The 23,149-nt window shown below is 39.8% G+C and overlaps 1 protein-coding gene across 2 annotated transcripts in view; it reads right to left on the bottom strand.

The window, feature by feature from the left end:
• PDK3 (pyruvate dehydrogenase kinase 3) overlaps positions 1–23,149 on the bottom strand; it is a 77,365-nt gene that overhangs the window by 16,450 nt on the left and 37,766 nt on the right. Inside the window, exons 6-10 of one of the 2 annotated variants that reach the window (XM_059909991.1) lie at positions 14,497–14,574; positions 4,813–4,889; positions 3,438–3,539; positions 2,923–3,033; positions 659–772 (exon numbers count right to left, since the gene is read on the bottom strand). In XM_059909991.1, coding sequence (XP_059765974.1) covers positions 659–772; positions 2,923–3,033; positions 3,438–3,539; positions 4,813–4,889; positions 14,497–14,574 — 482 coding nt within the window. The remainder of the gene's footprint in view (positions 1–658; positions 773–2,922; positions 3,034–3,437; positions 3,540–4,812; positions 4,890–14,496; positions 14,575–23,149) is intronic. The other variant, XM_059909992.1, reaches the window with a different exon arrangement.

Here is a 23,149-nt window from a genome sequence, read left to right as displayed (position 1 = left end):
ATTTTTATCAATGCAGAATCAACTTCCATGAGGATCCACATGAAACTGGCATCCATGGTCACCCCTGGGAAAGAGAACCAGGTGGCTCTGGGCCACTGATGGGAGAGACTTAGTTTTCCCTTTTGTAGCTTTAAAATTTTGTACTATGTGCCCATATTACATGTTCAAAAAATGCTCCAAATATTCTAGAGTTTAGAAGTAAATAAAAGTCTGACTCCACCAACGAATGAGAAAACTTGTGTCACAGAGAACTTTGTTATTCCATCAGACTTTTAGGTAACCATATTATGAGCACTGAATTCTTGCAACTTTGGGAAAGCCAGCAAGTTTCTAAAGCAAAAGACTAAAAGAATTCAGTTTATGAAAACCTGTCTCCTTTTAGATTAGTCCTTTCAATGGGTACACAATTTTTTAAAAACTCACAACTTAGAATTATGGTTTTAAAAATCAATATTTAAATTTTTTCCTCTCCATGTTTCCTATTTTGCTATATCTGAGCATAAAATCAAGGGTAGGACATAACTTGGTTTTCACGAAAAACTGGAGTAAATCCGAGCTGAATATAGGAGATGATATAGTGCTGTTCTCCATTAGTTATTAGAACTTATAGCTTTAAAAAGTAAAGATGCCTTCATATAACAGAAATAAAATGCAGTACCTTCAAATAAATGACAGCATCAGTACCCACGCCTTCCATAGAATAGAGTTTTAGATCTCCTTGAAAATATCTAGCATACAGACGAGAAATTGGCAAGCCATAACCAAATCCAGCCTATCGAGAAAAGAAAATTAATATGGTGAGACAGGCACAAAATGCTAACAACACATTGAGTCTGAGGACCATCTGGAAGATTAAAATAAATTCTTGATTCATATTTAAAGCAAATAAATTATTGATCCAAACTTTACAATGATGTATATGCTCATCTATGGCAAACAATCTGTTTTCATCCTGCAAAAATACTTCTCACATGTTTGGAAAAGAACAGAAATACTCCGATTTTTGACTAATGCTTTTTGAACGTTTTAAAGCAAATTGTTAGCATTGTTAAATCCCAAATCAAGCGGAATTTGAACCAAAAACCAAAGTAAACCACATCATTCCAAAGTTCCACTATGATTTCTTTGCTCAATTAAATTGAGTAGCACGGGAGTTGAAATCTAACCGTACCAAGGCTAACACAATGAAAAGAAAGCAATCTCCTAAGAGCTACTTCCTAAGGCTCTGAGAACGCTGCAATATTTTGACATGTGGTAGTCCATCTATTCTTAGAGACAAGAAAACAATTCCAGTACCCTCCTATACCTCTATGTCATAGAACCTTGACTGTCAGTAACAGGTTGTTGGGGGAAGAAAAAAAAAGGTCTCCGATATTGATAAGAACAATTGAGACTAATTTCCAACACTCTGGGGTGGAGGGGAAGGGGCTGTTCCTCAAGCTTCGAGCCCTCTGATTAAGTCCACCGACAGGGTGTCAAAGGATCAATAGGAGTTGTCTGGGAGGACATTTCCGAAAAAGAAATGCGTGTGTCACGGCACAGAGCTGTAACATAGTAAGGTGTATGATGAAGAAGTTAACGTTTCCTAGTAGTACATACCCACTCGCCCGCTTAAAAGCTGAGGAGAGCTGACTAACTGGGAGAGATGCTAGTGGAAGCATGTCTTCAAAAGGAGAGCCACCAGGCACACTGGACAAAATACAGACATGGCCAGTGCCAGCTTGACGATAATGAGCTCAATGACCTTGGGCAAACCAGTAACCTCATTTCCTCATCTATAAAATGGGAGGTGGGATGCACATTTTTTAGAGCTCTCTTACTTCAATTGCTCAGTGTCACTTTAAAAAAACGATGACATCACAGCTGTCCTCAAGATGCTATTTTGAGACCATAACAGACGATCCATATTCCTTTTAAACAATGGCACAAGGTTCTAGATTTGCTTGTAGTGTCTTTTTTTCTTTTGACATTTATTTAAGTAGGTACCAGAAACTAGTCAAGGCAATGGCCTTCAAATTGATCTTTCAAGAATTTTCTTGAGTCCTATGTAAACGACTTCCTCTCTGTTTTCAATATGCAGTGTTAACAAACCCTGTCTAGAATAAATGATGCTAAGTGTTGGATTTTATTCATACATATGAAATATAATCTTACGTGCTTGTCAGTCAGGTACAACTTGAAAATGAAAATTTACACCCTGAACCATTTTGCAGACTGACCGATATGTTGCTGTGCTTAATGACAAAGGGTTCAGTTGTTGTTTGTCAATTAGAAACACTCAGCGGGGGGAAGAAAGTGTGGCCCTACCAGGATCTAAATGCTGCCATGGTAACCAGAGGCTTTCCTCACTTCCTGAAGGTTATTTCCACAGTGAGACAGAAAGGGCTCTGAAAATGCATACGCCACCTATATGTTTCCTGCTTATGTTATTTCATATAAAAAATTTAATGTGTTCATAATTTAACACTTTAATTATATAAACAAATTTGGCGGGGGAAGTTCAAAGGCCCTGGGTGATTTGGGCCTCTATGGTATGCAGCGCCAAAGTGCCCAGGGCCAGCTGCAGCCAGACACGCTGTGCTGTTCCCTGCTCACCTGCTATTAAACTTCCACCCCCTCCAAGGGGAGTGCCAGGTGGTAAATGGTGCTCCGGAAGCAGTCTTAACCACAGGGAAATGCTTTTTCTCTGTATTGGGGAGGTAGGTACTCAGCTCTGAGTGTTTCTTAGACACAAATTAGAGAAGAAATCTGAGTCCAAAAGAGTCATAAAGAAAGCAGCAGTGGAATAAAATTCTCCCTCCTTCAAACCATGCGGGAAACATTCAAATGCAACAAGGCTAATGCGACAACCGGGGGAAAGAGCCAGCTCTGTCCCTTCTCGAGTGAATGGTCTTTCCTCTAGCAGCAGTTTCAGAGGCTTACCAGTGGTGCGGCTCTCGTAGGCTCCAGGCTAGGTCTCGGAGCAGTTGAATACATGTAGTTAAAAAGACGATCTATTTTTCGTAGTGGGACCCCACCACCTAGGTCACTTATCTGTAATGTACAAAATGTTAAAAGGAAGAAAAACAAGAAGTCATCAATCTATACTTAGTAGGAGGCAAGGAGTTCATTAAATAAAGTACATACTAGATTACTCTAAACCATGCAAGGGCTTGAACCCCCAATGAAATATGGTCCCTTTGTGAACAGTGTAAAACAAAGGAGGCGGGCAAGTGGGCTTAGGACCCAATAGGCTTGGGTTTGAGATCTTGTTCAGCTCCCTAAAAAATGGGGTTCTAATGAAGTTTAAACGAGGTAGCTTAAGCCAAGGATCAAATGTAGTACTTACAAATAAGACACTCAGTTGTCAGTTCTCTTCCCTTCCCTTTGATTCCTCAATGTTTACACACTATTAAATGAACTGATAATTCAAGTATACGTACAAATAAAGCAGTTACCTTAATGGATAAGTCTTCTTTACCCAGAGTAACAAGGGTTTTAACAGCTGGGTAGCCCTCTTTTCTATCTTCATATAGTTCAACTGTCGCTCTCATTGAGTTCTGAAATCATAGAACCTTTTTTTTTTAGCATGCCACCAACTCACAAACTACAACTTTAAAAAAAGAAACTAGCAAAAGATTACTGATACACAACAATTCTTTCGTGGGGCAAAAATCAGTTGGATTTATATGGCACTTTTTTCCCCTCTAAAGAACTTAACTAAACGTGTGTTCAGAACAAGGAAAAATTTCTTGATGCTTTACTTTGTTTTTATCTCGTTTTAGTCTCATCCACCATACTAAATGCTTATTTTCCTTTCCTTCCTGTTTTCTTTTTGTTTTTGCTTTAGGGTATTTAAATTATTCAACTCTTAACCAAGAGGGATGTTTCTATCACGTGTAATGAGGCTGCAGAGGCTTTAAATCCCACTATCAGTCTGCACTTACAGAGCACCCTTCCTCTAAAGAAGGCGGAAAACCTGAGAGGATTCGTGCTTCCCACAAAAATTAATCATTTGGCTGGAAAAAAAAAAAAGTAGAAGAAATGTCAGGTGAAAAGAAATTCTGAAAAAGCCACAGCTGTTGAAGAGCAGGTTCACAACTGAATGCCCATCTCAACCTTAAGTGTCACATCAGTAACATAATTTTGGGAAGCAAATCAGCGTAACTGATTTTTCAGGTGTTCGGTTTAGGGTTTTACACATTGGAAGAAATGGAATTTTAGCTCAAATGCCTTGTGCCTGTAATACTGCTACTTACATGCCATTAGCTACTGGTTAATAAAAGCAACAGCTTAAGGTATAGAGAGTCTTTTTTCTTTTGGTCCAGCCCTTCCACATCTTTGCCCCCTGCCTCTGTCAGATCTTCTGAATTTTCTAAATTGACTCAAATGCGTAAAAGTGTTAACGCATCTTTCAGGACTGGAACAACTGCTAATGCACCGACATGGTTAATGTTCAGAAACATAAAGATGCATAAACATGTTTTTATTTTGATCTGGCTACCATCAATAAAGCCTTTGCCAGATTTGGAAACTAAAAAGCATCTCTAAGCTCAGATCTGAAGAAAAAAGAGTATGGATTTTACATAAAGCCACTAAAGTACAATTCAGCTTCAAAATCAATATGTACTAATATTCATGAAGACTCTACTGTACACAGCAAATTTTCATCTCACAGTGTACAAATTATAAAACCCACAGGGTATCAGAAATAGAATTTTAAAAATGGTTATGCAAAACCTTTTTCTTATGCTAATCTGATGAATCCATTATGCCCTGAATCAAAGTAATTTAAAATGAAGACTTCTTTCCATGTTTTTAAATTCCACTTACCTTGAACAACTCAAATAGCATGTGAAACAGATGTGAGGGCACATAAACTACCTGAATAGGTTTGTCTGGAGCTTTGGCTGAAAACAGAGACAAAACCGTCAATGAGTAAGGATCAAAACTAGAAGAAAGTCAAGAATGTTGTTTGCATCCTTTCTTCCAAGTACATAAAAAAAGAACTCTACAAAAGGCCAGCGTAGGCTTCCAACTCTAAAGGCGGGGCTGAGCAAAAGCATGTGTTTTGAAGTCCAACAAACTTGGGGTGAAATCCAGTTCCTTCACTTACCAGCTATGTGACCTTGGGCAAATTTCTCTTTGGAACTTAGCTGAGCAAAACTGGAATATCATCACCTATGTCCTAATGTTCAGAGCATTACATAAGGTCATCCAAATATCACTTGGTGTTTCTCAAAATGGGGGACACCCTCCACCACCACCACTGACCCCAGTGGTCAGCCAGGGGAATGTGAAGCCACAGAGGTAGAGGGGTACATTCTCTTGGAGACTTGGACTAAACAGTAATGTTAAGTTCTGTTAAATTATGACAAACAAGGCATACTACTCGCAGCTAGCAGACCAACTCCCAGAGACCTACAGTCCTTTCTCCTTGTGTCAGGGATCTTCTGAGGAAAATCCGAGAAACCCCGAATCCCAGAGTAAGATATAGAGTAGATAATAGAAAATTTAGGCTTTCCTCCTCCTCGTGACCTGAAATCATTAAGAGACCAAAACTATGTAAGCTTTCTCAAGTAGAACACCCATGTTATGATTTCAACCTAACTACTTCCTCTAATAAAGTAAGTAATTAACAGTAATATAAAGGAGAGCAATCATTTGTTTGCTTCTTAGCAGTTTACAAAGAGCTTGCACACACATTACCCAAATGAACTCTCATGACAATACTGTGTGGCTCATAGGGTGGGTGGCTGGGGACACAGGCTTTGCCGAGGTTATGTGACTTGCCTGCCATAATGGAGGAGGCCTGGAACTGGACACCTGAACCAAGAGTTTTTGATTCTAAATCTTGAACCTTTTGATGATCAGTTATCTTTTAAACAATTAAGTAATATATACAGCAATATCCCCTTGTCCATGGTCTCGCTTTCTGCAGTTTCTGTTACCCATGGTCAAACGAGGTTCGAAAATATTAAATGGAAACTTCTAGAAACAAACAATTCATAAGTTCTGAGTAGTGTGATGAAATCTCATGCCTTCCTGATCCGTCCTGCTCAGGACGTCAATCATCCCTTTGTCCAATAGATCCCGCCCATTAGACACTTAGTAGCCACCTTGCTTATCAGATCACTGTCACAGTATTGTAGTGCTTATGTTCAAGTAACACTTATTTTATTTAATAGTGGCCCCAAAGTGCAAGAGTGATGCTGGCAATCAAAACTACAATGAGGGGGCTTCCCTGGTGGCGCAGTGGTTGAGAATCTGCCTGCCAATGCAGGGGACACGGGTTCGAGCCCTGGTCCGGGAGGATCCCACATGCCGCGGAGCGGCTGGGCCCGTGAGCCACAGCTGCTGAGCCTGCGCGTCTGGAGCCCGTGCTCCGCAACGAGAGAGGCCGCGATGGTGAGAGGCCCGCGCACCGCGATGAAGAGTGGCCCCCGCTCGCCGCAACTGGAGAGAGCCCTCGCGCAGAAACGAAGACCCAACACAGACATAAATAAATAAATAAATAAATATTAAAAAAAAAAAAAAAACTACAATGAGGTATCACCTCACACCGGTCAGAATGGCCATCATCAAAAAATCTACAACAATAGATGCTAGAGTGGGTGTGGAGAAAAGGGAACCCTCATGCGCTGTTGGTGGGAATGTAAACTGGTACAGCCACTATGGATAACAATATGGAGGTTCCTTAAAAAACTAAAAATAGAGCTACCATATGATACTGCAATCCCACTCCTGGGCATATATCCTGAGAAAACCATAATTCGAGAGATACATGTACCCCAATGTTCACTGCAGCACTATTTACAATAACCAAGACATGGAAGCAACCTAATGTCCATCGACAGAGGAATGGATAAAGAAGATGTGGTGTGTGTATACATACACATACACACATACACACACACACACACACACACACACACACACGAATATTACTCAGCCATAAAAAAGAATGAAATAATGCCATTTGCAGCTACATGGATGGACCTAGAGATTATCAAACTAAGTGAAGTCGGACAGAACAAACATATGGTATTTACCATATGATATCACTTATATGTGGAATCTAAAATACGATACGAATCAACATATCTACGAAACAAAAACAGACTCACAGATATAGAGAACAGACTTGTGGTTGCCAAGGGGGAGGAGGAGTAGGGAAGGGAAGGAATGGGAGTTTGAGACTAGCAGATGTAAACTGTTATATATAGGATGGATAAACAACAAGGTCCTACTGTATAGCACAGAGAACTATATTCAATATCTTGTGATAAACCATAATGGAAAAGAATATTAAAAAAAGAATGTCTATATATGTATAACTGAATCACTTTCTGTGCAGCAGAAATTAACACATTATAAATCAACTATATTCAATAAAAAATATTAAAACTAAAAAAAGTTTTTGACTTTTATTATCAGTTCCTATGGATTCTCAGCATGTGAAATTCTATTTTATCTAATATTACATATTGCTTCATATATATACACATGTATAACAATCAATTTGCTGTACACTTGAAAGTAACACATTATATACCAACCATATTTCTATAAAAATTAAAAAAATAAAGTAGGTTCCCTGTAGAAAAAATAAAAAAGGTGAACATTGATTGTGTTGGTAACATAACCAGGTAAATATTGCTCACTGCAGATCGGCCACAGGAATGGACCAGGATGACATTTCTTTCCCTATGAGTCCAATGTGTCATGAGTCACGTGTCACTTGAAGGAGAATATTACCAGCCTTAAGGTGAAATGGATTCACTTTATCCACCTCCAACTGCTCAAAATCATGTTACCTTTTTAGGTTGCCGAATATTTGGACCATGTCTTTCTGATACTCCTCTTCTTGGGTAACTGGGCAAGAGACATATGCTTTCCTCGCCACATCACTGAGATCTTCCAGCCTCTTTCCTATTGCATGGGATCCATTCCATTCTTTAAGATTTTTCAAATTAGAATCGACTGCTTTCCAAACATGCTGCACAGCCATCATCCTCAAATTGTTTTTGATTGAAGTTCTAGAATATTTTTTGCTATTTCTTATACCTACATTATACACACCATTAGGTCAGTCACGTAAACTACCTCAGAAAGCTATGCATGGGAAATACATTTCTCAGTCCTTATACCTCTGATTCACTTGATTGGAGGTTTCACCAGGTACAGAATTTGGATTTGAAATCATTTTCTTTCAGTATTTAGAAAGGCAGGGGGAGGGACTTCCCTGGTGGCGCAGTGGTTAAGAATCCGGCTGCCAATGCAGGGGACACGGGCTCGAGCCCTGGTCTGGGAGGATCCCACATGCTGCAGAGCAACTAAGCCCATGTGCCACAACTACTGAGCCTGTGCTCTAGAGCCCGCGAGCCACAACTACTGAGCCTGCGCGCCACAACTACTGAAGCCCACGTGCCTGGAGCCCGTGCTCCGCAACAGGAGAAGCCACTGCAGTGAGAAGCCCGTGCACCGCAACGAAGACCCAACACAGCCCAAAAAAAAAAAAAAAAAAAAAAGGCAGGGGGAGAGGGGTCTTCTGACCATGACAGCACAGCTGAGAAGTTTAATGCCAGTCAGGTTTTCATTCATGCTGCTGGTTTTTCGCCCGAGGTCTGATACATCTTGGTTCTAAAATTCTTGTTGAAGAATGAGGAACTGGATTATTTGTTTGAGGGAGCTGGTGTTGACTTCCCCCTGCGGCTCTCTCCTAAGTGGGAAGGCTGACTTGGAGCTCTGTGTACCTGGTCAAGACTTTTCCACTGGCTTTAGGATGAGCAGACAGCAAGCTGGCCTCTGACCAGAGGGTCCCCCAAATGCCTGAGTGAAGAGGGCTTTACTTTTGGGATGATGACACTCACATGAACAGCCCTAGTTTTTCCCAGGTTCTTGAAGAAACTACTTTGATTTTGATTTTTGCCCAGGGGAAAATGCTCGTGGATGTTGGCAGGCAGAGCACAGCCAGAGTCAAGCTGCTCCCCATCACCCATCCTTACTCCACCTGAGACCAGCTTTCAATCAACCCCCATCTTTTACCTTCCCTATCCAGTCCCTGACACCTGCCAGCTCTGCTCCTGGAGTCCCTCCAGGATCATCTGATGCCATTTCTGCTGCAGCCTCCTCTTTCGTGGCTTCTTCTGCTCTGTCCCATTAATCAGCCAGTGTACTTCTATCTCGGTAACCTTTGGCAGGAGGTGGGATCAATGGCCCACTGACGAGTCCCCCTGGTTTCTTTGCTGTTTTTCTTTGTATTCCTTTACTGTCTTTTTAATGGAGCCCTAGGAGCACACTGAATGCTTAGTCTATCTTGTACCGAAAGGCATGATTAGTTATATAAATAACCTTATGAAGTCAACCTTTTCACTCCAGATCTCAGGGAACTTAAAATACCTTTGATAGCTTTGTTTTGTTTGTTTTTTTTCAGTTCAATCAGCATTCTCTAGGAGCCATCTGACGGCTTGCTCAATTACTTGTACTTTTCTTTGAGAACATAATAGTTTAGATGTCTTTCCTTCTTTTTATTTTTTTTTAAATTTTTTATTTATTTATTTTAAAAATAAATTTATTTGTTTATTTGGCTGCGTTGGGTCTTCGTTGCTGCGCACAGGCTTTGCTCTAGTTGTGGTGAGTGTTGTTGCAGTGCACGGGCTTCTCATTTGTGGTGGCTTCTCTTGTTGTGGAGCACGGGCTGTAGGCACGTGGGCTTCAGTAGTTGTGGCACGCGAGCTCAGTAGTTGTGGCGCACGGGCTCTAGAGCGCAGGCGCAGTAGTTGTGGTGCACGGGCTTATTTGCTCCGCAGCATATGGGATACTCCCAGACCAGGGCTTGAACCCATGTCCCCTGCATTGGCAGGCGGATTCCTAACCACTGCACCACCAGGGAAGTCCCTTTCTTTCCTTTTAAAACCACGTCAAATGTTTTTGTCCATGACTCTTCCCTAATCCTGGGTCGAGGGGCTTTTACATAGTAGACCCTGAATAGATGTTAGCTGGCTTTCTAAAATAAGACATAAATAGAATATGAATTTTCCATCTAAGGGTACATTTTAAAAAGTCAATGGAAAAATGGCCCAGGTTTTTCATGCTCAAGACTCAAGAAATAATAAAGTCTCTATTTGCACAGTCATTGCTCCAAATGCCATTAGTTGAAATGACATTTAATAAATGCCAAAAGAACTCTACATAAGATATAAAAGAGTTTTATCTTCAGACAGTTCTCCTATAAGCATGAAAAAAAAATGGTGGCTAAGCAGAAAAAATTCATTTAAGAGAAATATAAGAGAAGCTTGATCCACAGTTGGTTGAACCCATGGATGCAGAAGCCTTAGATATGGAGGGCTGACTATACTATGCCATTTTATATAAGGGACTTCAGCATCCATGGATTTAGGAATTCCCGGGGGTTCCTGGAACCAATCACCTGCAGACACCAAGGGAGGGCTGTATATTAATAGGAATTTAACACATTTGGGCCTCCAGTGTTCCATTTCTAAAATGAGCACTGTACATATTTCACTGGGTTAACATAAGGGTTAAATGAGATAATAGTGATAAACTAGTTTACATAGAACCTGCCACATAGTAAGCCGTCAATAAATGTTGGCTATTACCACTACTAAAAAATTAATTCCGACAGTGTTAACAGAGCTACTAGTAATGGCTTTTTTATTCTTGTATAGAACCACCTGACTAAAAATATCCACAAAACTATCCAATATGAGAAAACTAGAGGTCAAAGACCCCAGGATAGATGCATACCTTTTCTACGAACCCTCTTATAACAAAATTTACATAGTGTGAACTGAAATCTTTACTTTTCCAACCAAACCTAAAGCTATAAATCAACCTCTTGACAGGAAAGACTGATCTAGAAATGGTGAAAAAATGCAAGTGTGGCAACCATACGTCTTATCTCTCCCAAGTCAACCCTGACTTCCAGTAGCCACCCTTTATTAAATTTCCAGCACGTGCCTGGTGTTCTGATTGAGGCCTTAGAAACATTATCCTTTTATCACCTCACAAGGAGAGCTTACAGATGAAGAAGCTGGGTGTCAGCAGCGGCAAAGTGACTTGTCTCCTAAGTGTCAAAATCCAGATTTCCACCACCTGGCTGGCTACAAAGTTCACCTCTTTCCTCTAAGCCATGTTGCCTTACCATACGGATGCCGAAGATGTAAGGTAAAAATGTTTATTTGCTTAATGCTTTGGCAACTGATTTCTCAAGAGAATGAGAATGTTGAGAACAAGCACGGTAGAATGGCTACCCATCTTTGGAGCAACCCACATGGGTTGCCGCGGGTAGCTAATCGGAAATATTTGAAACCTGATGTAAGGTAAATAAAATTCTGTTGTTTTTAATCTTCCTGTGAAATGTGTTACCAAGAGAATAAAAAAGAAGTTTACTACAGCTAGCTCCCAATATTCAGAATGCTAGTGATGACTGTAAATACTGGTGGTGTTCACACAGTATGTTCTGCATAATCCTATTTACTACTTTCTCAGGGGTCTGCATTGGGAAAGAAAAAAATCAAAAATTCAGAAGAAGAGATCATAGGGCAAACTCACAGAACTTAAATTCTCAGGTAGCAACAAACTGTTCTTTGGGATTCATGGCAGCCTCATTCCTCTGAAGTGCAGAGCACAGGGCGCAAGCGTGATCAGTGACTACTGTTAAACGAACCCACTGGGGAATGGAAGCATCCTGAAAGGGGATGCTATGCTAGTTCACACGGGCTCTGAAAATGAGTCCACACGATCTGGATCTGACTCCTCGCTGGAAAACAGAGTCACACACACTCTCTCTCTGTGACAAAGCCCGTGTCTGCTTAAGGCGTTCAGGACCAACCTCTGACCTCCGTCTCTAACACGGAGCTTGTTAGAGCTCAAGGGCAGTGCTTAACTGCACTCACAAAGAGCTTTGGCATTCAAGAAATAACAAATAGAAATCGTAAATACATCCCCCAAAGCAACAGGAAACTAGAGGCTACCTATAACCACCATTTCTCTTAGTGATGGGAAAAGGGGCTTCAAAAATCATGCATGAGACAGTGCCAAAAATGGTTGGAAAGCTTCTCCCCTGGTGGGGTGCACTGCCTGTTGTGACAGCCTCGCTGGGAAGGAACGTGCTGACCTGGCTGGCACCCGGCAATCAGCAAGACCAGGCTGGCTGCTCTGGCCTTCAGAGTGAGTGAGGTTACCATTCATGCAAATGAGCAATTAATTACTACCGGTGAGTTTAAGTTCCATGTTTGACAGATAGAAATCGGGACAGTGAGGTCAGGCTCCGCCTAGCCAGTAGGAAGAAACAGAATATTAAGATGCTTCTACTCAGGAATACTCAAGCGAAATCCACTTGGTGCTAGAGGTATATTTCTTCAAAATAGGGGTGCAACTCTTCTCAGAGAACCCAACAGACTTAGAAAGTGGCATTGATTCCACACCTCCTAGTAGAATGTAGGGGCAGTTGTCCTATGACAGCAGCCTGAAGTCTTCACATTTTGAACTCATTATAAGAGAAATCGATTTTTGGAATATTTTTGAGAGGGAATGTGGTTTATCTTTAATGCCATACCCTAAGACCCCATACCCTAAGACTCAGTCGTTCCACACTTCTAAGAATCTAGCCTACAGAAATACTTCCACACGTTCATAGGTTTTCCCATGCTCCAAATACACACACACACACACACATACATACACACACACACACACACACACACACACACACACACACCCCTTCATGCCTCATTATATGGAATTTGGGAAAATCAGAAATCCTAAATGTCCACCCAATGGGAAACGATTAAATAAATTATGATAATCTACACTATGGAAAATCTCTAAATGACACTAATACATGCAAAGATCTTTAAGGTGAAGTGAAATACACAAGTTAAAGAACATGTATGGTTTTAGCCTCATTTATGTAAAAAACAAAACCCTGTATGGGAGCAGAGTAGTGGGGACTTTCACTTTTTACTCTATATTTATGTTTGTAGTTTTAGAGATAAGTATGTCTCTTTCATAACTTACAAATAAAAAAATAAAAGTAACATGTAAATATAGTTTCACACAACTAATATAAACATTAGCTAAAACCCCACTATCCAGAGAGCTGTTGTTTGTATTTTGGTGGTATAAATCCTTTAACGTATTATCCAATGAACTTGCACTATTACAAACTTTTATAGCCTGTGGTTAAAAACTCAACTTTTCTCAAACATTAAATATTCTTTAAAGCATTGTTTTGAATGGTTACATAGTATTCTATCTTATGGGTATACCAGAATTTATTTAAATAATTCCCTATTGTGGAAAACTTGGGTTGTTTTCTAATTTTTCTCTATAAGAAAACTACTCTGATCATCATTCTTATACATATATCTGTGCACATCTCTATTTTCTTTTTTTTTTAAACATCTTCATTGGAGTATAATTGCTTTACAATGCTGTGTTAGTTTCTGCTTTACAACAAAGTGCATCAGATATACGTATACATATATCCCCATATCTCCTCCCTCTTGCGTCTCCCTCCCACCCACCCTCCCTATCCCACCCCTCTAGGTGGTCACAAAGCACCGAGCTGATCTCCCTGTGCTATGTGGCTGCTTCCCACTAGCTATCTATTTTACATTTGGTAGTGCATACATGTCCATGCCACTCTCTCACTTTGTCCCAGCTTACCCTTCCCCCTCCCCGTGTCCTCAAGTCCATTCTCTACGTCTGCGTCTTTATTCTTTTTTTTTTTTAAGTATTGGTTCTTGACAGATTTAAAAAAATTTTTTAATGACTTTTGCGTATTTTTTATTTATTTGTTTTTATTTTTTGGCACTCCGAGGGGCATGCGGGATCTTAGTTCCCCGACCAGGGATCGAACCCGTGCCCCCTGCAATGGAAGCGCAGAGTCTTAACCACTGGACCACCAGGGAAGTCCCTCTATTTTCTCTTAATAAATTTTCTGAAGTTTATTTACTGGACCAAAGAATATAACCACTATTACTTTAACTTACTGGGCCAAAGAGAAAGAACATTGTTAGCCTTTTTTTTTAAAGAAAGGCTACACCAATTTAAACGTATATCAGAAATGCGTAAATTTGGGGGACAGAGTATTTTTCTGGGCAGCAATTCAAAGCATTAAAATGTTTTAATCACTGCCACTTTGAAAGACAAAAATGGCATTCCTCTATGTTTTTCTTTGTACTTCTTTGATTAGTAAACACTTTTCCACATGTTTATTGACTGTTTGCACTGGTTATTTTGAGAACTGCTTATTTACATCTCTGTGCATCTTCTACCTTGATTACTTCTGTTCCAAGAGCTTGGAGTTCTAATAGATAACACATTCCTGTACAAAAACTCACTGACCAGAGATATAAAAAAGGTTTTAAAAACACAGAAAGATGAAAAAGCAGCTCAATTTTAGGATCTCACTGAAATATAGCTCAGGTATAATCAGTTTTTTAGTCAGCTTCTTTGCATTTAAGGTTGAAATTATTTTTCTTTTACCATTGAATTCTTCAACTTCCAGCTCTGGAGCTACCAGATAATACTGTTCACAAAGCATCTTGGCAGTTTCATATGCATCTGCAAAGAGAGAAAAAAGTTTGGCTGCTGCACTAACAGCATGGACTCAGACAGATAGACTCAATACAATAAAGAAACAAGGACAATCTGTAACCTGACAGATTTAGAATTAATCAACTACTGCCTTAAAAAACAGCCTTTTTTGGCTACAGTAGAATTACAATAACTGAACCGAAATTTCTCTTTTAGTTTTAATGACCACAACAATATCAAAATACTGCACTAATGACGACATAGCCAGCTTTATAGTAAACATGGCTTTAACTTTTAAATATTCCTAAGAGGCATTTTTCATGAAAAATGCCTCTTAACTCAAGACTATACTTCTGAACAGCATGCAACCTGACTAAACTGGACCAAAAAGATATTTGCTGTAATTTCAAAAATAATAATGGCAACCATCTTAAGATTTGCCAATTATTTGTAAATTAAACATCAACAAGTATTTGCTAAGTGAACAGGTTTCCATGAGCCACACAATTTAAGTTATTGGAGACGCTACTCTTGCTTTGAAATGTCCTCTAAATCAAATATACTTCAATAAAATAAAAAAAATTTTTAAATGTCCTTTAAGTTAGTTAAAGGTAACAGGTTGGGGCTGTTATTTTATCAAAGTCTGAGGAGCAACAGTTTGCTTTTGAAAGGAAAAAAAAAAAGGACAAAGGGTAAGAGGATCAGAGCCATTACAGAGATGAATGGAAGAGAGAATTCAGGAAGGTACATCCAAAAGATGGGGAACAAATTCAGAAAGCTACAGTGCATTATTTTACACTGCATGTGTGCTTTTCTCTTGAACTGTAAGCAATTTGAGGTCAGGGTTTCTGTCTTACACTTGTTTTATAACTCACATAGAACTTATTTCATGCCTGTTAGCTAGTCAATAAATATTCCTTGGTTTGATAAATTTTAAACCTTTTGATAATCTACTTTTTTTAAAAAACAGCTTTATTGAGATACAATTCTCACACCATACAAATCATCCATTTAAAGTGCACATACAATTCAGTGATTTTTAGTGTACTCGCAGAGTTGTGCATCCATCACCACAATTAATTTTACATTTTTCATCACCCCCAAAAGAAACTCCATAACCATGAACAGGCATTACCCCTGCATCCAGCCCTAGGCAACCACGGATCTACTCTGTCTCTATAGGTTTGCTATCCTGGACATTTCATATAAGTGGAACCATACAATATGTGGCCTTTTGTGACTGGTTTCTTTCACTTAGCATAATGTTTTCAAGGGTCATCCATGTTGTAGCATGCATCAGTACTTCATTCCTTTTTATTACTGAATTAATATTGTATTATGCAAATATGTCACATTTTGTCTATTCATTTATCCATCAACAGACATTTGGATTGTTTCCACTTTTGGGATATTACAAATGAACGTTCACATGTTCATTCATGTTGCTATGAACATTCATGTCCAAGTTGTTTTAGTGAAGATGTGTTTTCATTTCTCTTGGGTATAGACCTAGGAGAGAAAAACTGCTTGATCGTACAGCAGCTGTATGTTCAAACGTTTGAAGAACAGCCAGACTGTCTTCCAAAGTGAGGAGATTTTTTAAGTTCCACCTTTACAATTTCTAAAGATCAGATATTCAAATTACTTTAAAATGCTTCATGATTGCACTTGCAGTGTCCTCAAGTGTATATCAGCTCTTTGGAGACAGGCTCGTACTTCTTTTATATTCCCCACGTCAGTACTGTGCATAGAGTAGATACTTAAGATTCAAGCGGTAAGAGGAAAGAGGGAAAGAAGGAAGAAAGGGGGAAAAGTAAGCCTGACAGAATTTAAATACATTAAAAATTGACAATGTCAATCTAAAATAATACAAAAGATAAGATTAGGGTATGTGCAGACTATAAGGTTTGGTTCATTTCCCTCCTATTGCTACTAAATTTAAATTTTACATAATATTTGACCTCAGAGAAAAAATTCTCATTTTATTAAACTTTTAGAATTAAACCACTATAGGGACTTCCCTGGTGGTGCAGTGGTTAAGAATCCGCCTGCCAATGGAGGGGACGTGGGTTCAAACCCTGGTCCGGGAAGATCCCACATGCCGCGGAGCAACTAAGCCCGTGTGCCACAACTACGGAGCCTGTGCTCTAGAGCCTGTGAGCCACAACTACTGAGCCCACATGCCACAGCTACTGAAGCCCGCGCACCTAGAGCCCGTGCTCCACAACAAGAGAAGCCACCACAATGAGAAGCCCGTGCACCGCAACAAACAGTAGCCCCCGCTTGCTGCAATTAGAGAAAGCCCACGCGGAGCAACAAAGACCCAACACAGCCAAAGATAAATAAATAAATAAATTCATATTAAAAAAAGAGAATTAAACCACTATAAAGAACCACAGATAGAGACATCAGAATCTCTCTGACAAGATGAAATAATGAAGGATAGCCAAAGGAAACATTAGCAAGAGGAGAAAAAAATTTAAAAAGAGTTGATCGGTGTGAAAATAGACATCAAAGTGGACTGTATTTAAATCCTAACAAAGAAAATTACAATTTAGAATTACATTAAGTTTGCAAGTTTTTTTCATAGGGTATAATAAAACTCATCAAACATCTGTACAGTTCTTTTGGAAAAAGAAATCAAGATTCACTCTTTGTGCTGTGGCTACACCACCAAACAATGCTACATCTCCACCTAGCGACACAACAGCACAAAGCTGAGCAAGAACTCCCAACACTTAAACCAATAAATACTGAAATCTAAAAATGATGCTTCGTTATCCATATACAATGCCAGTACATCTCCACAAAACAACTCCTCCAAGGATAGAACACCTTTAAAGATGTTTAAACTGCTCTCCCATTCACCATAAAACAGGAAACGAGCCCAACTCCACTAAATGTGCTACTTCTTCATGGCATTAGCTTGCTCAATAGCATGAGATTACAACAGCATTATTAAGAAAAAGTATGACACAAATGTAACATGTGGAAGATAGTAGAGTCCAGATAGATGCAGCCAACTTGAAACTCAAAGACTCAGTATGGTTCCTGAAACCACATGAATAAGAATTTTTCAAGCATTACCACAAATTACAGTGTATCAATGCTGTAATTAACAACTGCATTATGATCCTTGAAAAACTCAAGACATGACAATGAGACTCACATATACCAGCCAGCCAAAAGTCTTTTGGGGGCAGTACTGGTAAAAGCTATATTCATATGCATCTCTATAAATTCCCGTGGCACATCATAATGCCTTGGGCACAATACACACCCAGTGGGCATCTGTTAAATGGAACAATCCTGCCCATGCAAAAATTCTCCAGGTTCAATCAATTATACTGATTCGAGATGTTCTTTTTGGTCAGACTGGGAACTAGTGGGCTAGAGTGGTTCCCAAACCTGTGTGTTTGTGTAGAATTCATTAGCAAGTTAAAAAAAGAAGTATAGGTTAAATGAACCCCTGGAAATGCTGATGCAGTAGCTCTGTGTTGAGGCCTGGGAATCCATAGTTTTAAAAAATTCTGAAGAGAAGGTAGATTTGGAGACCACTGGCCTAGAAAGTCAAGGCTGGGTCATGCGAATTCTATCACTGTCACTCCCAGGCCATGAATGATCATGGGGTACTGAGGAGTATGACAGCACATATATACTCAAATAGGATACTTCTGTTTAAGTAAAGTACCATAAGAATGGAAAAGTTTTTAAAAAATCACCAACATAACAACCAAACTTCAACTACTGGCTTAAAAATTCACTTCCTTTATATCTAGAGTAAAATGCAAGTTCTACTAATAATAAGCTTTCTAATAAAACTTTTCTATTGTTTAAATAGAAACCAAAATCTTAAAATACGATAATTTATCAAATTACTTTTATCTGCAATATATTTGAGTCACTATTTACCACCCAATCTTTAAAAGGAAATATCAGGAAATGATTATTACTGCCACTGAACATAAGTGATTTTCATTGTTTTAAGAACCTGTTTTCAAGGGAAATAAGGTACTGATGATAAAGTAACTAACAAAACTGTAGGGGTAGGGACTTCCTGGTGGTCCAGTGGCTAACACTCCGTGCTCCCAAGGCAGGGGGCCCGGGTTCGATCCCTGGTCAGGGAACTAGATCCCACATGCCACAACTAAGAGTTGCATGCCGCAACTAAAGATTCCACGTGCCGCAATGAAGATCCCACATGCTGCAACTAAGACCTGGCATGGCCAAATAAATAAATAAATAAATAATTTTTTAAAAAGAAAAAAAAAACTGTAGGTGTAGCACATTTCTACTTCCCCAGGATAGAATACCCAAACTATAAACACGTAACACTAAAACTAAAAAAGACTGAGCCATAAAGAGTAAGGTGAAGGTTCACATAGCAACCGGCCCAACAGATCCACTGTAGCCACAAATCAGTTTTAAGAAGCACAAAGGAAAATTTAATAGTGTATGGATGCTATTTTATTAGATGTTTTTATTAGAAGATTTTCCTATTCAAAATTCACCAGAGGACCCTGCTATCAAATATTGGACTGGCCAGAAAGTTCATTCAGGTTTTTCCATATGATCTTGAATGAACTTTTTGGCCAACTCAATATTAGCCTCTATCACAAATACATGCCATTGTTTGTTTACAGATATCTTATAAGAGACTGGACAAGGATGAATTTGAGTGAGAAAACAAACATGAAAAACAAACATGAACAGGATACCAAAAACCATAAAGCTCGAGTTTAAGAAACAATGCCTGAACAAGGTAAACGTAAACGACCACAAAGCATTACAGAGTCACAGGTATGCTGCTTTTTTTTTTTTACTCCTTCATTTTATTTATTTTTTAAAATTAATTTTTATTGGAGTATGGTTGCTTTACAATGTATGCTGCTTTTAAGAAACACTTTTAAGGGCTTCCCTGGTGGCGCAGTGGTTAAGAATCCACCTGCCAATGCAGGGGACACGGGTTCAAGCCCTAAGGCCGTGCACCACAACTACTGAGCCTGCACTCTAGAGCCCGCGAGCCACAACTACTGAGCCCGCATGCCGCAACTACTGAAGCCCGCATGCCTAGAGCCCCTGCTCCGCAACAAGTGAAGCCACTGCAATGAGAAGCCCACGCACCACAACGAAGAGTAGCCCCCGGCTCACCACAATGAAGACCCAACGCAACCAAAAAAAAAAAAAGAAACGCTTTTAAGCCACAAAGCAATTCTAATAAGGTATTAGTCTATCATCACTTACCCAAAACCCATCCCGAGTGGGAAGCATCAGGGTTTTTTTTTAAGTGCTAGACCCTCTCCCACTGCCCAAAGCACAGCCAACTGGAGAAGTGGGGGGCAGAACATCTAATGTAAGGGCGACCAATCCACAGGCTGACTAGAATCCTAAAACCTGCGGTTGTGGGCAAAAAGACGGGCTGAGCTGATGAAATTCATCTTGTGCGAATTCAGGATGGAGACACTCAGGCAGGGCAGAAGGCAAAAGGAAACACTTAGAGTTATGATGATCTAGAAGGCCTGGAGTGCCTGTCATTGCCCTAAACAAGCTGCCCTAAAAAGGCTGCCAGTCTACAGACAAGAGAGTGGGGCTGAGGGGCTGTGACTTGACAAACCCACTTACTAAGATACACAGAAAAAAACCCTTGCTTTCTGTTTCCCAGTTCCAATTTCTATAGCTCTGACTACAAAGTGGTTCCTGCCCTAGGATTACCATGGGACCGACTAGGTTCTTTTAATACATCTGTCTCTTGAGTTAGCGGGAGTGGGTCTCTGTTACTTGCAACCTGAAGAGCCCGAAGTGAGAGCACAAGACGTTCTTTCTGAACCAGAATAATGACACGCTCTCCAGATACCGTTTGTATGCTATTACGCTAAGCCGAGCAATAAGAGCATTTAGGAACAACACAGGCAAGCTAACGTCGCTGTAAGAGCTGACTTCTGTGCCAAGTATTTAAGTTTGTACCTTTAAAACGATCTTATCACAGGATTTTCCATTTTGTTCCCTGGTTTCTTACACAGAAAGGAGGGAAAAGGGTCACAATGGAAGGCACCTCCCAGAGGATAATATGAGCTGCTCTACAACACTAATTCTAGCATTCACTGCCATGAGGCTATAATTTGCAGATGTGCAAAGGTAGATATTAATGTGCTAAATAAGCAGCAAGGAGGCATGCTTCAGTGTTCTGCACATTCAATTACGATGATGCAAGATGCACCCCACTTCTACACATTTATACAACTGTCTAGTCAAAAATAAAAATAGTGTCCCTACCCTTCTACATAAAAGTTTCCTAGAGTCTGTCTCAAGAGATCTAAGTATGGAATCATTGTTAGTTCATTAAGGCTTCCTAAGGCTATAAAACATGCACGTGCGCGTGCATAGGCATGCACGGGCACACGCACATGTGCACACACACACACACACACACACACCGGTCATTTGGACTGGACATCTGACTATGCTTAAACCATGCAGGACCTTCACAGCTGAGAAAATCAATAGCAGAGCTGTCATTAAAACTCAGAACCCCTACACCCTGTAAATCAAGTTTCCTAAAACAAAAGGGAAAAAAATATTAGAGACAGAGGGAGAACAGTATGGAGGTTCCTTAAAAAATTAAAAATAGACCTACCATATGACCCAGCAATCCCACTACTGGGCATATACCCTGAGAAAACCATAATTCAAAAAGATACATGTACCCAATGTTCACTGCAGCACTATTTACAATAGCCAGGACAGGGGAGCAACCTAAATGTCCATCGACAGATGAATGGATAAAGAAGATGTGGTACCTATATACAACGGAATATTACTCAGCCATAAAAAGGAATGAAATTGGGTCATTTGTAGAGATGTGGATGGACCTAGAGTCTGTCATACAGAGTTAAGTAAGTCAGAAAGAGAAAAATAAATATTGTACAATGTATTAACGCATATGTGGAATCTAGAAAAATGGTACAGATGAACCTATATGCAGGGCAGGAACAGAGATGCAAATGAAGAGAATAGACGTGTGGACATGGCTGGGGACGTGTCGACTTATATACATTAGCATGTGTAAAACCGATAGCTAGAGGGAACCTGCTGTATAGCACAGGGAGCTCAGCTTCGTGCTCTGTGGTGACCTAGATGGGTGGGATGGGAGGCTGGGGGGAGGGAGTTCCAAGAGGGAGGGGATATATGTATACATATAGCTGATTCACTTCGTTGTACAGCAGAAACTAACACAACACTGTAAAGAAGATTAGCTGAAAAATCTCAGAAGGTATGAGGAGAAGGTGAAAAACCAGTGAAAAAATACCAACTACTTTCAAAAGAGGAAGGGAATGGTAAGACGTCACTGAGAGTTGAAGGAAGCTGACACGCATCTCTTCCTCTCCTTGACAGCATTCGGGGGTATTGGGAAGAAGAGCTGGGGAGGCGTGGGCCCTTTGGGACTGACTATTGTTCCTGGGGCATTTGGGGGTGGAGACTCCAGTGCCTTTTTGCCAGAAGACATGGAAGAACTTCCAGGCCTTCTGATAGTTCGTGCTGTCTGCCTTGTTTATTTTTTCTCAGTCTTATTTTGAGCCAGAAAGAGCTTCTGCTTGGGTATGCAGACACTTAGAGAATTAAAAGTGGGGTCCACAGGGCATGAAACAGAAAGCTATTAAAATTTGCTTTGTCCACGGGGAGGAAAGAGACCTTCAGGCTTCCTGCTAGGGTGCCTAGCCAATTTTGCCATGGTAGGAAAGGTAACTGATTTAAGACTAATATCTCATTGAGGAATAAAGATTATATACACCTGGCTGGGAAAACTATTTGAATATAGAGGTTATGAGTGTAGCAGATCAGACACTGAATTCATCCAGGAAGGTGGTGTGTGATGGGCATTAGCGGTGGAGATGGGGAAATACACAAGTACTATGGATTTCATATGAAGAGATACATTATTCACAGTTGCTATCTGTAAAGTTGGTATGAATTCAATATAAAACAATGTTCTTGCTGGGTTATGAAGACAGGTGATTTTTAGTCTCCTCCCTCTTTTCCCACATTTTCTCAATTTTCTTCAATGAGCACTTTTTATTATTTGGTAATATGGTATTAGTCCTCTTGACTGACCAAAACGGAAACAGAAGTTGGATGATTGACAAAAAAGTTGGATAGTGGGAAACCATAAAATGACTACAATTGTAAACATTAACTTAAAATACACCTTTGAATACACAATTTATTCCTCTACCAATCTTTTCATATAATGCCAACGCCTCTCCTTTAAAGACGCGTCAGCTTGGGGTTCTAGATCATACTTCTTAGATAAACAGTATCATACACATCTATGAATTCCAATTCCTATTTCTTTAAAGTGCAATAAACTTAAAGATACTTGTCAAGCAATCCGAGTGCAGATTCCTTCTGGGATTTTTATTCAGTGCTTCTCTGTCGCCTAAAAGTTATCTTGTTCACAGTCATTTCATTACACTTTTAAGAATCTCTTCTTCATCAAGTCTTTCCAAAGCATTCGACTTGATTTTTATGGAAATAAGTCTCTTTTTTGTACTCACATTTCTTCAGTTTGCACAACGTATAAATAAATTATGTATATTTATACATA

Source organism: Balaenoptera ricei, chromosome X (genome assembly GCF_028023285.1).
Source record: "Balaenoptera ricei isolate mBalRic1 chromosome X, mBalRic1.hap2, whole genome shotgun sequence".
Lineage (NCBI taxonomy): Eukaryota > Metazoa > Chordata > Mammalia > Artiodactyla > Balaenopteridae > Balaenoptera > Balaenoptera ricei.
The sequence above is the reverse complement of the archived record's forward strand: the minus strand, read 5'-3'. Positions and strand labels throughout refer to the sequence as shown.